The sequence below is a fragment of the Halichoerus grypus genome, chromosome 1, assembly GCF_964656455.1.
Source record: "Halichoerus grypus chromosome 1, mHalGry1.hap1.1, whole genome shotgun sequence".
NCBI lineage: Eukaryota > Metazoa > Chordata > Mammalia > Carnivora > Phocidae > Halichoerus > Halichoerus grypus.
Genome location: NC_135712.1, coordinates 194,380,194 through 194,393,688, shown reverse-complemented (window position 1 = coordinate 194,393,688; position 13,495 = coordinate 194,380,194). Strand labels below are relative to the sequence as shown.

At 44.2% G+C, this 13,495-nt stretch overlaps 1 protein-coding gene across 6 annotated transcripts in view; it reads left to right on the top strand.

Moving 5' to 3' along the window:
- Window positions 1-13,495, top strand: part of CACNA2D3 (calcium voltage-gated channel auxiliary subunit alpha2delta 3) — an 852,366-nt gene that overhangs the window by 376,765 nt on the left and 462,106 nt on the right. For all 6 annotated transcript variants that reach the window (XR_013449537.1, XR_013449535.1, XR_013449536.1 and 3 more), the window contains 3 exons: window positions 3,167-3,298; window positions 10,986-11,046; window positions 11,144-11,294. Coding sequence is in view for 1 of the 6 variants with exons in the window: in XM_078076955.1 (XP_077933081.1) it covers window positions 3,167-3,298; window positions 10,986-11,046; window positions 11,144-11,294 (344 nt within the window). In the remaining 5 variants the exon portion in view is untranslated. The remainder of the gene's footprint in view (window positions 1-3,166; window positions 3,299-10,985; window positions 11,047-11,143; window positions 11,295-13,495) is intronic.

Below are 13,495 nucleotides of genomic sequence, written 5' to 3'. Positions count from 1 at the left end.
GAGCATTATAGTAGGACCCATTGACAGAGAGATTGGGAAGAGGCAGAGATTGGGAAGAATGGTAAGCTCATAAAATTATAATGCAGACATAAGAATCTGAATTGTTTCCATTAAAAGGCCTTTAAACATCCTTCACTAGGAAAAAGGCCTACACTCACTAAACTCAGATTTTAAAAAGAATACATAAAAATCACAAAATATGGGTATATTATATAGTATAATTAAGGGAGTATGAATACATGTAGTGGGTCTAATGGTGGCTCCAGAAGATATGCCCAACTCCTAACCTCCAGTACATCCTGCAAATGTGACTTTATTTGGACATAGGGTCTTGCAGATATAATTAAGTTAAAGATTTTGAGATGAGATCATCTTGAATTTAGGGTGAACCCCAAATCCAGTGACTGGTTTCCTTAAAGGAGATGTGACACAGAGGTACACAGAGGGAAGGCCCCATGTAGACGGAGGAAGAAATTGGACCAATTGTGTCTCCAAGGCAAGAAACACTAATGGTTGCTGGTGACCATCAGAGGCCAGGAGAGAGGCTTGGAACAGAGTCTCCTTCAGAGCCCGTAGAAGGAACCCATCTTGCCAATACCTTGATTTTGGACTTCTGGTCTCCTGAATAAACTTTTGTTGTTTTAAGTCACCCAGTTTGTGGTAATTTGTGGTAGCAGCCACAGGAAGCTAATACAGTACATTAGCCCCCTAGGAAGATTCGGGGTGGGAGTGGAGCCAAAGCTCAGATTAATCTAAGACTCCGGAAGAACCCCAAATGAGGCAGCGGGGGGAGGGGGCCTCTTCAACAAAGTTTGAAACAAAACGCAATCAAAGAAAAAGGGAAACTTGCTGCTTAGGGGGATGCTGTTGTTTTTGCAGGTGACCTTAAGACAGCACCTCTGCTCAGCAGCCATAGAGGAAACATGAAGCCGGGGTGCTGGTCCACAATGTCATGTTCACCTCCCCCTCAGTGGAGAGTGGAAGGAACTGGGGACCTGGCTATAGGGGGTGTGATGCGAGGCACTGAGCCTTTGGGCTATTTCATTTCTGCTCTCTGTCAACCATGTTGGGAAAATGATTTTTAACTTTTTTTTTAACCCAGATATTTAGATGAAGTCCTCATTTTATAACGTTATCATTTTCATGTTTCTTTTTTTCATCTTTCTCTCTTTTTAAAGATTTATTTATTTACTTTAGAGAGAGAGAGAGAGCAGAGGGAAAAGCAGAGGGAGAGAGAGAGAGAATCTCAAGCACACTGCCCGCTGAGCACAGAGCCTTCTGTGAGGGGCTCGATCTCAGGACCCTAAGATCATGATCTGAGCTGAAATCAGGAGTCAGCCACTCAGCTGACTGGGCCACCCAGACTCTCCTCTTTTTTTCATCTCTTAGATGACTAATTATGGACAGTAATTCAAGATTTTCCATTCTATGAAAATTGCTTGCTAAGCAAAATTGTGAAATCAACACACTGTGATTACTTTATGAGCCAGAGGACGTGTTATCTCAAATATCTGATCAAACAGGTGTGTGTAACACAGCCCTCATTTTAACTAGACCATATTTTTAGCGATTCTACTTCCCTTGTTCACCATGCCCTGGGAAGATCAAAGCCCACTTTTTTTAAAGAGGCGTAATTTCAGAGTGAGATTTAGTGTCCAAACGATTGGTGAAATAATCCTCTGACCATCACCATTCCTTTTGCATTTCTGAAGGTGCTCACAGTCCCCCAAGGGGGCAATCTTAGGTTTCTAGGACCACCTGAGGGCATGGATAGCCTTTTACTACCCCCAAAGAATCACAGTCAAGAAAAACAATTCTCTAACTGGAAACCGTTTGACTCCTTAACATGTCGAGACAGTGAGTGAGCAAAATGGAATTTTTGCTTCTAATTGTGGAAAGTTTTTATATGATGGCAACATAATTGAGGCCACTGATGGAGAAGGCAAGAGCCATGGAGTTTTCAGTGTCATTATTGTATTTACCTCTTTGTGGATTAATTTAAGTGGCTTTTGTAGCAAGGAGTGAATCACAGTAATTATTGTCAAGCTTGCACGGGAACAATAAAGGGTTCCATTTTCCAGGATTGTGAGGATAAAGTCTTTCTCAAAATTACTTTGTGGTAAAAGGTTGAATTGGTCATTTTCACTCTCCCAGCCTATGATGTGGTTTATTATAGTTTATAAGAGTTTGAGCACTTACCCTTGAGATGAGAGTCAGAATCCCACTTGTCTATGGAATCTGGGTAAGTGATTTGAAAGAATAGGCAGGCTAGAAGTAAGACAATACAAGATGCCATGTCTGTCCACTGGGTCAGGCGCCATTTTGTGGGCTCTGTCTCATGCCTCTTCTGATGAGCATCTTGGGGCAGCAGGCTGGCAATGGGCAGGCCACGTGGAGGAGGGATGGGGTGCACTGGTGCCAGCAGTGAGTTTCCTTATCACTATACCTAATGTTCATGAACATTTCTAGCATTATTTTGCTCATTGGTTTACTATGCCACTTGAGGACTGGCAAACAACCTTTGTTTTTATTCATTCACCCATCCATCCATCTCTTCATGCGTCCATAAATGGTTGGAATTTCTGCCATGTCCTGGTCAAAGGGGGTATAGCGGAAGACCAAGGGAATTGGTTCCTGCCCTCCCAGAGCTCACCATCTACTGAACAAAAGAAGTAGAGAGATGCAGTTATGTAACTCCAATTTACTTACTTATTTTTTTACAAGCAAACTTTGAAGTCAGAGGTAGAGAGAATTGGAATGGGACAGTGTTGGCTGAGGTCATTGCAACGAGAGAAAACACATTTTTCCTGTTTTTAATGCTGGGTTCTGACTCAGGAGAGGAAAAGGTGGAAAATAACACTAAGAAGGTCGCTCTTTGCTTTCTCAAAAACTCTGTGCTGTGCAAGGTTGAAAGTTACAAATACAGGGATGTGTCTTTCAAGTAAGGAGTCCTCAATAAAGGCTCCTGGGTGGCTGTGGGGACTTGGGCAGGATGAGGAAGCCCTAATGTATGGAATTCCCAGGAGCTAAACATTTGGAGAGCTATAACTTTCTTCACAGCTTTCCGCAAGATGAACGTCATGCTGCTATCTGCCAGTTCTGAGGGATGCCCGCCGGGGTTCTCTCTCACTTTGGTTTGTAACATTCCTCTTCCCTTTCTTTTCAGACCCAGCAATCGTCAATGGGGTTTATTGGTCCGAATCCCTAAACAAAGTTTTTGTCGATAACTTTGATCGGGACCCCTCCCTCATATGGCAGTACTTTGGAAGTGCGAAGGGATTTTTTAGGCAGTATCCAGGTGAGTATCCCTGCCTTGAGAATTATGATTGAGATTAATGATCCTGTGATATTTTTCTTTTGTGTTCAGGGTTAAATTTTTTTTCCCCCTCCTATTAGGAGAAAATGAACGATTAAATTCATATCAGTTAAATCTCTTGTCAGGTAGACATGGGAGCATGGCATCCGCACACACGCAACATGTGTGTACATGTGTGTGAGACGCGCACACACAGGCACTTAAATCTGCATAGGTTTCCACGTCTTAATAGAGCAGTTTATAGAGCTGCCACCAAAAGTGAGAATTGGAGTGTGAGACATACCAAATTTGATCTTTCTGGACAAGAGTTTGTTTTTATTACTATTGACTACTACAATTCTTATCGTTGTTGTTATTACCGTGGAAAAGAACGAGTCATCATTGGGCTGAATTAAATTCTGACCGAAGGTGTAAGAAATGGAAAATTTGAACTTAGGTTTTCCCACTCCAGAGCTGACCACCCTCGGGGGAAGAGCTTTGCGATGGCCAAAGCACCACTGAGGTCAGCAACTCATCCTTAGGGCCACCAATTGCACCCTCAAATGGGTATGTTTGTCAGTTTGTTCATCATACCTTTGGAGCAGGTGTTCCTTCTGAGGCCTCCTGAGCTCTCTGCTTTGCAATAAGAATTTAATTCTGGCTTGGTTTGAATTTTAATTAAGAAGGGAAGTTTTAATTTTGCTCACAAGTTGTGAAAACAGGACTCGAGGCTACAATCGTGCCAACATCACAGCTGCAGAAATTAACAAGCTCAACCTAAAAGAAGGAAAAAAACGCCCTGCATAATCTTGGAGCAATTAAGTGGAGTCTTTTATGTTTTCATTAAGTAAGACTAGGCACCTGATGTCTTCCCACTTTGAGGCACAGAGACCGTCAGCCTCCGCCTCGAGGAGCCGTTTGCCCTGCACACAGCATCTGTCCCCTGAGACTTGCCTGCCAAGTGTCTGCTTTGCCAGATTATTCAACATTTCCCAAGAGCCGTGTTCAGCAGGGCATGCATGGTTCCTCCTGGAGCTCACGGATATGTAAACAATAAGCATCCTAGTAAAGATAATGTTATAATAAACAGTGGCCTATTAAAGTTCCAGTGTCACCAAATTGCAATCTGCTTTGATACCCTCCACAGAGAGTAAATTTAATGCAGATGTTGCTGCAAATCAAGTGTGGTGGGGGGCTGATCCATTGAGGAAGCTACAGGGAACTCTTACCATCTTACCATGTGGCATTTGATTCAAGGTGGAGCCGATAAGAAGAAACCACAGATCATTTGTTGTCTCCGCCAGCAGGAAGTCCTCCAACTATGGTCGTGAGGAAATTTGAAAAAAATGAAAATAAGAGGTGCATTAGTCATCTCAGGCTGCCGTAACAAAATACCACAGACTGGGTGGTTTAAACAACAGATATTCATTTCTCATAGTTCTGGGGGCTGGGACGTCTGAGCTCAAGGTGTTGGCAGATTTGGTTCTTGGTGAGAGCCCTCTTTCTGGCTTTCAGATGGCCACCTTCTCCCTGTCTCCCCACGTGGTAAAGAGTGGAAGCTCGGGTATTTCTTACTCTTCGTAGAAGGGCACTAATCCCACGGGGGCTCCATCCTCATGACCTCATCTAAACCTCATTATCTCCCAAAAGGCCCCACCTCTTCACACTATCACATAGGGTAATGTTAGTCTTCAACCTATGAATTTTTGGGGGCATGGGGGGGGCAACTTCACTCCATAACAAAAAGGAATCCTCATGAAGGTTGTATGTAATAGGGGAAACTAATTTAATTTACATACAAGGTTTTTATCAGTCAGAACGGTGGACTGAGAAATGCTTACCATTTTTATGACATTTGTGGCAGAATTTTGACTTTATAAAATTCCTGCATCTTTTCTGTGTTAATAAAGACATGAGTCACAGTCCTCCTAAGGGGTTTCACTGCCCTGATAATGCCTTGTGCTCACTCAGTGCTTGGTTCTGAACAGAGAACAGCACACCTCTTGTCTCTTGGACATAAAATGATCATTAGAAGAGGGATCCATGGACATTTTTTGCTAGGATTTCTTATTTTCGGGATACTTCTTTCCATGTTTAGAGTGGTATAATAGTGTGAATCAGTGGTAAGTGTGCATGTCCTTAAACAGAAAGGATAGTTCTTCATTCTTACGTAAGTGTGTCCTGAGTTCTTAGTTTGTTCCAAGCACTATGTGAGGTCCAGAAGAGAAAATGGTGAACTTAACAGATAAGGTCTCTGCCCTCATGCAGCTCCTGCTTTGGGGAAATGCATTCCTTAGGGATTTGGGTTTCAAGTGACAGAAACCCCATTCCAGCTAGCTCCAGCAAGGAATGCATTTATTGGCTCATGTAACTTGAAATCTAGGGAATGTGTTGTTCTGAGACACAGCTGGGTCCCAGTATTCAGCATTGTCATTTGGATTATGAATCTTTCCTTTCCCCCTTTTTTTTTTTTTTTAAGATTTTATTTATTTATCTGACAGAGAGATAGCAAGAGAGGGAACACAAGCAGGGGGAGCGAGGGAGAGGGAGAAGCAGGTTCCCCGCTGAGACCTTTCCCCTTTCAACACCACCTTTCTCTATTCTGACCATGTTTCACTGGCAGGTGATCCCCTAGTGATGGGGAACATGGCTGTGTACTTGCAGGATTATTTTTCAATTATGGTTGCAGAAGAAGAGAGAGAATCTGTCCCAATGGCTTAGATGAAAGTCCCAGGATTCGTCTGGTCTGGGTCATATGCCCCCACATCCTTAAGCGAGGGAGCCTGGACAGTGGGAAGCCTAGCCATCTGAAACCATGGGGATTGGTCAGGATTACTATGGCCTTGCCTGGAGGGGATCCTAAAGGAAGGAACAAGGACCACCAGGGAGACAGAGACAGGTGAACAGGTCATGATGGTATAGTGTGTTTCATGCTAAGATTGGGGAAATAGAAGATGCTAGGCGATCACTAAGAAGGAGCACAATGTCAGCTTCTGGGAATTTTAGTAAACATCAGCTTAGTAGCATACCTGTCATGGTGTTTTCTCTTTCTGTATAGATTTACCTAGGCCTCCACAAGCTTACCGTAGGTCCTGGGGGCATGTGGCAACACTTCCATGTGCTGTCCTTTGGATGAGGTAGTGTTCTATGTCTACAATGTCTGATATGGTAACCACAGGCCACATGTGCCTATTGAGCATGTGAGATGTGCCTGATGAGACTGAGGAACTAAAATGCGAATTTTATTTAAATTGAATTAATTTAAATCTAAAATTAAGTCGCCACATGTGGCTAGTAGCTATCACGTTGAACAGTGTAATTCTATGGGAAAAGACTTTTGTGGTCTGATACCCAGTTTCCAAGGTACTGGTCTACCTTTCAGTGCCTGTATTACAAAAAGGTCTCACTGAACAGAGAGAGAACACAGAGCCTCGGGGAGGCTCTCCTGAACACCAGCAACCACCACAGCAACAAAATACTAGTAAAGGGCCTGTGAGCTCTGCAGGATTGGTTACTCAGGCCTTATCGAAGCTCCGTTTATTTCAGTGTCATCCTTGGGAGTCTTCGGGGGTGCCATTAATATTAATGTCATATTAATATTAGTGCTAGTGCTAGTGACTCCCATTTATTGAGCACTGTGCTGGGTGCTTACACAAGCATTGTCTGATTTAATCCTCACAAAGATCCTGTGGGCTGGAGCTACTATAATCTACATTTTACCAATGAGGAAACAGACCAGGAGGTTAACTGACCAACCAAGTCATACCAGCGGGATGGGAGGGAGTTGGTGATGGTGTTAATATTTTCACCACCTCTTTCATGCTTTGTTCTCATGGCAGTTCTTACTCTATAAAATACGAACTCTGCCCTGCAATCCTGAGCCATCAGGCTTTCAGTCCCCATCTCCTTTGCTAGGATATCTGCCTCAGGAGGACAGAGACATTTGGCTATCACTCTGTTACCATCCTCAACCTACATATTAGTATGTATTTGTTGAATGAACGAATCACTCAGTAGATCAGAGTTTACGCCTGTCACACTGGTAGTAGCAGCCCTGCCTCCTCAGCTACAGTAGAGCTGCTGCCTCTCTGGGAAGCTGGTCACCGGCTACAGTCTGGTGGGACGCAGTGACCAAGTGGGGAACTGGCATAATTACAGCATAGAGCTATGGTCCTTTTCTTTTCTCTACTGCTCCCCTTCCTCCAAGTCTTCCCAAGCCAATGACTGCATCATTCTTTTTATTTTGAAATTCATGCCCCAGCCAACCTGGGTGGCATCCCAAAAAGGCATACTGTCAATCCCAGAAATTATATAGCTCATGGAGGTGCTTCTTGGTTAAGTGTCGATTTCCCGGTTCTGAAAGATTTAGGATGAGCCAACTATTATTTCTCTGGGATTTGAAGTTACTTGAACATATTCAAAATATCTGTGTGTAAAAAAAATTATATCCTGGAAAGTTGATATATCCTAGGGAAGATATACCTAAGAAGTACCATCTGGGGCAGGGTTTCCTGAAGTTTGTCTCCTAAAACATTTTGTTGTGAGATTGGAAAAGGAAGGGCTCAGTGGTCAGTTCGCTTGGTCAGTGCTGCCTCTGTCGATCCAGTTGTAGAGATTCAAAATGACATGAGCAGATTAAAGGCCCTTAGGTGTCTTTCCCATGCAGAGCATAGAAACCAGTTTTACTTTTATTCATTTAACTCATGCTAACAGCCAGAGAACTTCTCATGGGACATCTTCATGGAAATGCCTATGTAAGGAAAAGCATGGTGGGTGGGGACTTGGGAGACAAGTCCTAGTCATAACTGGAAATCTCAGGAAAATCTTCTGAACTCTGAGAGCCTAGAGTCCCTGCTATGAGTTGAAGATTTTGACCCAAGAGTCAGGTTTGGGCAAGATGGCCCCTCAGGGCCCATCCAGTCCTGACTTGAGTCAAGGTGTGACCTTTATTGTTCCACCTTAGACAGCTATGCCTAGAACTGTCTCAAGGTAGGGTCTTCATCCCCACTCAATGTGTACCTCAAGTCCTTACCAGGAAGGGCCTCAAGTCTCATGGTTTCTACTGCCACCCAGGCTCCTTTCCTCTGTCCTAGACATTCTCTATGCACAGCCACACCAGAATTTCTCCAGTTCCTTGAACTTGACATGCTCTTTTCAACCTTAGGACCTTTGCACATGTCGTTCTGTATGCGTGGGGTATTCTTATTCACCCTGTGGCCACCACTTACTTTTGTTTTATAAGTCCTACCCATCTGCAGTGGATTGAGTCGTGTCTCCCCCAAATTATTTATGTCCACCTGGAGCCTCAGTATGTGACCTGACTTGGAAATAGGGGTCTTTGCAAATGTAATTAAATAAGTTGGGATGAGATCACACTGAATTAGGGCAGGCCCTAAATCCAATATGACTGATGTCCTTATAAGAGGAGAGGACGAAGACAGAAGGAAGACAGAGACAGAGATTGAGGTGATGCAGCTACAAGTCAAGGAGCACCAAGGATTGCTGGGAGCCAACAGAAGCTGAGAAGAGGTGAGAAAAATTTCCTCTCTAGAGCTTTAGAGGGAATGTGGCCCACCAACACCTTGATTTTAGACTTCTATCCTCCAGAACTGTGAGAGAGTTCTTTCCTGTTAACCCACCCAATTTGTAGGACTTTTGTTACATCAGCTCTAGAAAACTAATATACCATCCTTCTGCTCTCATTGGAAGAAGATCCTTCTTCCTATTAGAGATTGGGATCACCTTTTGCACACTACCATAGCCTCAGGCACTTCATCTTTGTGACATCTCTGGTGCATGTGATTTCTTATCATGTGCCAGCTTCCCTGCTGACGTGAGGCCTCCTGAGGGCAGGCAAGGGCCAGGTCCATGTTTCCCAGTCACTGCTCTGTCCATTGACTGGCAGAGTACTGGAGTTTGATGAATATTGTGATGAATAGGCAAAAGGCTCTGGGGTTGTCCTGTCTGTTCCACTTTCCTCTGGAATTGTATCCTTTACCAGGTTTCCCAACAGACAAATTTCATGTCAGCTTTTCAAAAAGCACCAAGTACAGCAGTGCCTGGGAGGAGTTACATGCCCATGTGCAGGGGAATGATCTCAAACCAGAAGGAGGGCGTTAAGTGTCTTTAATCCCTCCCCCCCGCCCCCAGGCCCTAGCCTGAAAGCTGGGACTATAAAAAAAGAATTGCACCTTTTCTTGTCTCGTGGAGCACACAGGGATGGGGCTGTGATGGGGAGGAAGGATGGAAGAGTGGGGAGGGGCGGAGCAGGATCGGGCACAGTCCTGGTCTAAGAACACTCACCACAATTCAATTCAAGAAACAAACATCCGCTGAAGGTCTACCATGGGTCAACTCATTAAAAAAAAAAATCTCTTTATTTGGGTTCAAACCAATGCTTTTGATATTGGAACATTACCTAGCCTCACCATGGATATAATTTCACTATGTGTTAAGACCATGCTACCCTAACTGTACTTGGCTTTATACAAAGCAGTGTATTTCTTATTTTTAAATAAACTGTGTTCTTGTCCCTTAGTGTACAATAGCATGTCAGATTTATTTTGTCTTCGTTGCCTAATGACCTTCGATTCTCATACTTCTGGTTTCTGATTTGGTACAGGAAACTCTTTAAATTGGCCCATTTGTAGGTGGGACATGTAGGTACAAGGAGAACATAATAAAATGATTCTCTGGGTAGCAAACTGCCATCTCATGGTTTTCTGAGTACTAATTTGGGGGTGTTATCTCAAGCACATACTATTATTATTTCGGCAGGGTCCTGAAACCTGGCCATCAGTAATTGGACAGGAGACTCCCAGTGCTACCATCTGAGTCAGGATTTCCTCCTGTGAAAGTCATTTTTCTGTTTTTATTTTCTTCACTCTAAAGTCTGTATTTTAAATCCTCCATCCCTGAGCAGCACTGATGGTTGAAAACAATGATTCGCTATCTTATTTTCAGGCAGCAACCACTTTTCTTTTTAAATGAAATTTTATTCTTAACAACCAAGTTATAAATAGAGAATGTCAACCTTGGATGTATCCCAACCAGTCTGCAAACCACAAGACGAAGGATATGGGATCCCATCTTACACATGGGGAAAACTCCCCAGGCTTCAAAGCCTGAAATTCAAACTTTGTAACACAGCATAATTATGGCCATTTTTTTTCCATCTCAGTGTGGAAAGCCAGGCCAGTATCCCTGATTATAAATACAGAAGTGAGGGGAAAACAGACCTGCGTATATTCTGGGATGGAAATGTATCGAGGCTTTCTACCCACCATGCTACACACATTGCTTTGCCCAGACCCAGTTACATGGCCTGACTCTGCCCAGAAGTCTGTGAATGATGCTACCAGGTCCAACAACTTGCTGGACAGTGAGAAATGACCATTGGCCACGGGAAGGGGCTGGAGTCACGTCCTTTGTTGACAGATAGCACGTTACTGAGGATGTCCCCACTCTCCAGCAGGCCTTGAGCAACTGAGCTAAGGCCATGTTCGCTATGGTGTTACAACACGAAAGCACCTTCCCAGAGGTGGCAATGGAGCATGTGATGAGCTCCAGGGCTGGTCGTTGCATGTGATTTTTCACCCTGTCTGTTCATCAGCAAAGCAGAGCAGCCTTGAAATGCTATGAATAAATATTTGAAGTTTCTGGGTTTCTCATAACTCCATTTTTCTTCTAGGGATTAAATGGGAACCAGATGAGAATGGAGTCATTGCCTTTGACTGCAGGAACCGAAAATGGTAGGAAATGGTCAAACCTCTTCGTTACGTTTTAAAGAGAGAACTTGTGAAGAGGTTCATTTTTACTTCATTTTTACTTAATTTTCCCCTGACCTAGGTACATCCAGGCAGCGACTTCTCCGAAAGACGTGGTCATTTTAGTGGATGTCAGTGGCAGCATGAAAGGACTGCGTCTCACTATTGCAAAGCAAACCGTCTCATCTATTCTGGATACGCTGGGGGATGATGACTTTTTCAACATAATTGCTGTGAGTGCATCTGTTTTGTGCTTTCTCTGCACTTTGGGTCCATCTGCTCTTTTAGCAGCAACTGGTTCACATTCTCATTGCTTTTGTACACACATCCCACCCCAGATGAGGACCGGTGAGTCCCATGGGGGTTCATGGAATCAGGATGTTGGAAAGGCTTTCAGAGTCTGGGAAAGCAGTGGAGCATATTTCCTCTCTGTACCACGCACTCAGGCATGGCCACCTGGCAGAGTAGCACCAGATTTGGTTTTCCTGGGAGCCAACCTTTTTGGAACCTTGGGGAATTAGACCTTGCAAGATGTTCCTTAAATGGCTAGTGGAAATTAACTTTAAGCTAGATTAGTCTGATGACAATGATAGTAATAATAATCATGATGCTAAAACAACTAAACTGTGGAGAGCTGTCTAAGGCTCACAGAACACTTGATCTCAGCTTCGGAAACCAAAGTGGCATTTATTAAGTACCTACTGAATGCCATTTGCTTACTCTTTGTATTTGCATTTCTTTGTTCCTCACGGCAGCTCTAGGAGGTGGAAGGTGGTTTCCGCATTTTCTCAGGTGGAGCTGCTGGGCTTGAGAGGGTCAGTGACTTGCCTGAGGTCCAAGAGCAGGGACGTGGGAGACCCAAGACCCCAGGAGGGCAGTAACATGCCCTGGAAAGGAACACTAATTCTGGTTTCCATCTCCAGTTCTTTTTCCTCTTCTCCCCAGTTCTGTGGTGTGATGTCCCTCCTACTCTCCCTAAAGATTAGAGCCACAATGAGCCCGCTTCTTTTCCCTGAGTAATTAACCAGGTGCTCCTGCCCGGTGGTCAACTGCTTTGCCGCATCATCTCTACCTAGGACACCAAGTGGCTACAGCAGGCAGCCGGGGCAGCGTGCAAGGGCGATGGACCTGGCGCTTTGGGGTCGGGACCTAGTTTTGAACCCTACTTCTGCCACATATAGCTAGCTGCACATCCCGGGGCAAACCACATCCGTCTGAGCCATCAGCCCACCAGCGGAAGCTTGAGTAATCGCATCACCCACAGAGCTGCTGCCAGAATTACCTGAGCCCGGGCCCAGGAGGCCCGCACTGAGGGCAGGATGTGAAGGCAGGGGTGTTATTTGAAGAGCAGCGCAGACGGGCTCCAAGCGTGTTGTTCCGTGTGGCTTCCCCAGGCTCCCGAGCAGAGTGCGTCATCACGATACTTTGGATTTATATTGCATTGGGATTTATATTGCATTGGGATTGCTTGAATTAGTGTCCTGCCTGCGTGCTTCTGAGGAGACTGAGCAAGAAGACGCAGCTGCAGAGCACCCATGATTTATAGCTTCCAATTTCAAAAAGCCCTGAAGAAGAAAAGGAAGAGAAAGAGATCAAGAAATTCCATGGGAGTAGGGGTTATTTATTTATTGTTTATTTATTCACTAGACCCAGTGCCTGGGACAGTGCCTGGGAAAGAGTAAGAGTTTAAATACGTGTTGAAAGAAGAATCCCTACAGCCGCCTTGCCCACTCCTCCTAAGTGTCCGATGTGGATGATCTTGTTGGGGTTTCACCCCAGCTCTGTGCCATGTGGCGTGGAGACAGAGGCCCCGCAAGGTAGAAGCCACCAGCTTGAGGTCACATAGCCAGAAAAAGTGGCCCAGGAAGAACTCAGAAACTGTCTGGCTTTACCTCCTTATGCTTCGTGAGCAGAAGTGAAGAGACAAGTTAGCTGCTCCACTGTCTTGCCCTGAAACTGGATGGCCCCAGGGCAGGGTTCTTTCAGGGATACTTTGAGACAGAACTTAGGGTTTCTAAATCAAGCAAAGTTACTCTAGTTTCCAGTCTCCTCGCGAATATGCAAATATACGGTCTCCTCGTGAATATGCAAATGTAGCTTGATCCCCGACACATCCCGAAGCATTCGCAGATAAGAAGCCACTAATTTGGGACTATCTTTCTTATTAATCTTTAATTACTCATTACAGAAGTATCAGAAATTAGCATAATAAGAAGTGCTAACTAATTACATTGTGGATCCTTTATCGGTCAGGATTTATTGTTCTGTTAACAAAACCAATCGATTGAAATAATCTTTGTAAGTTCATTAAGATATACAAACAGTGTCAACTCAATAATGAAGACAGAGCGATTAAGATAATTGAAAGTAGACATGCTATTTATTTTAGAATAGTTAAGGGGAAAAAATATTTTTTTTACCCCAAATTGTCCCC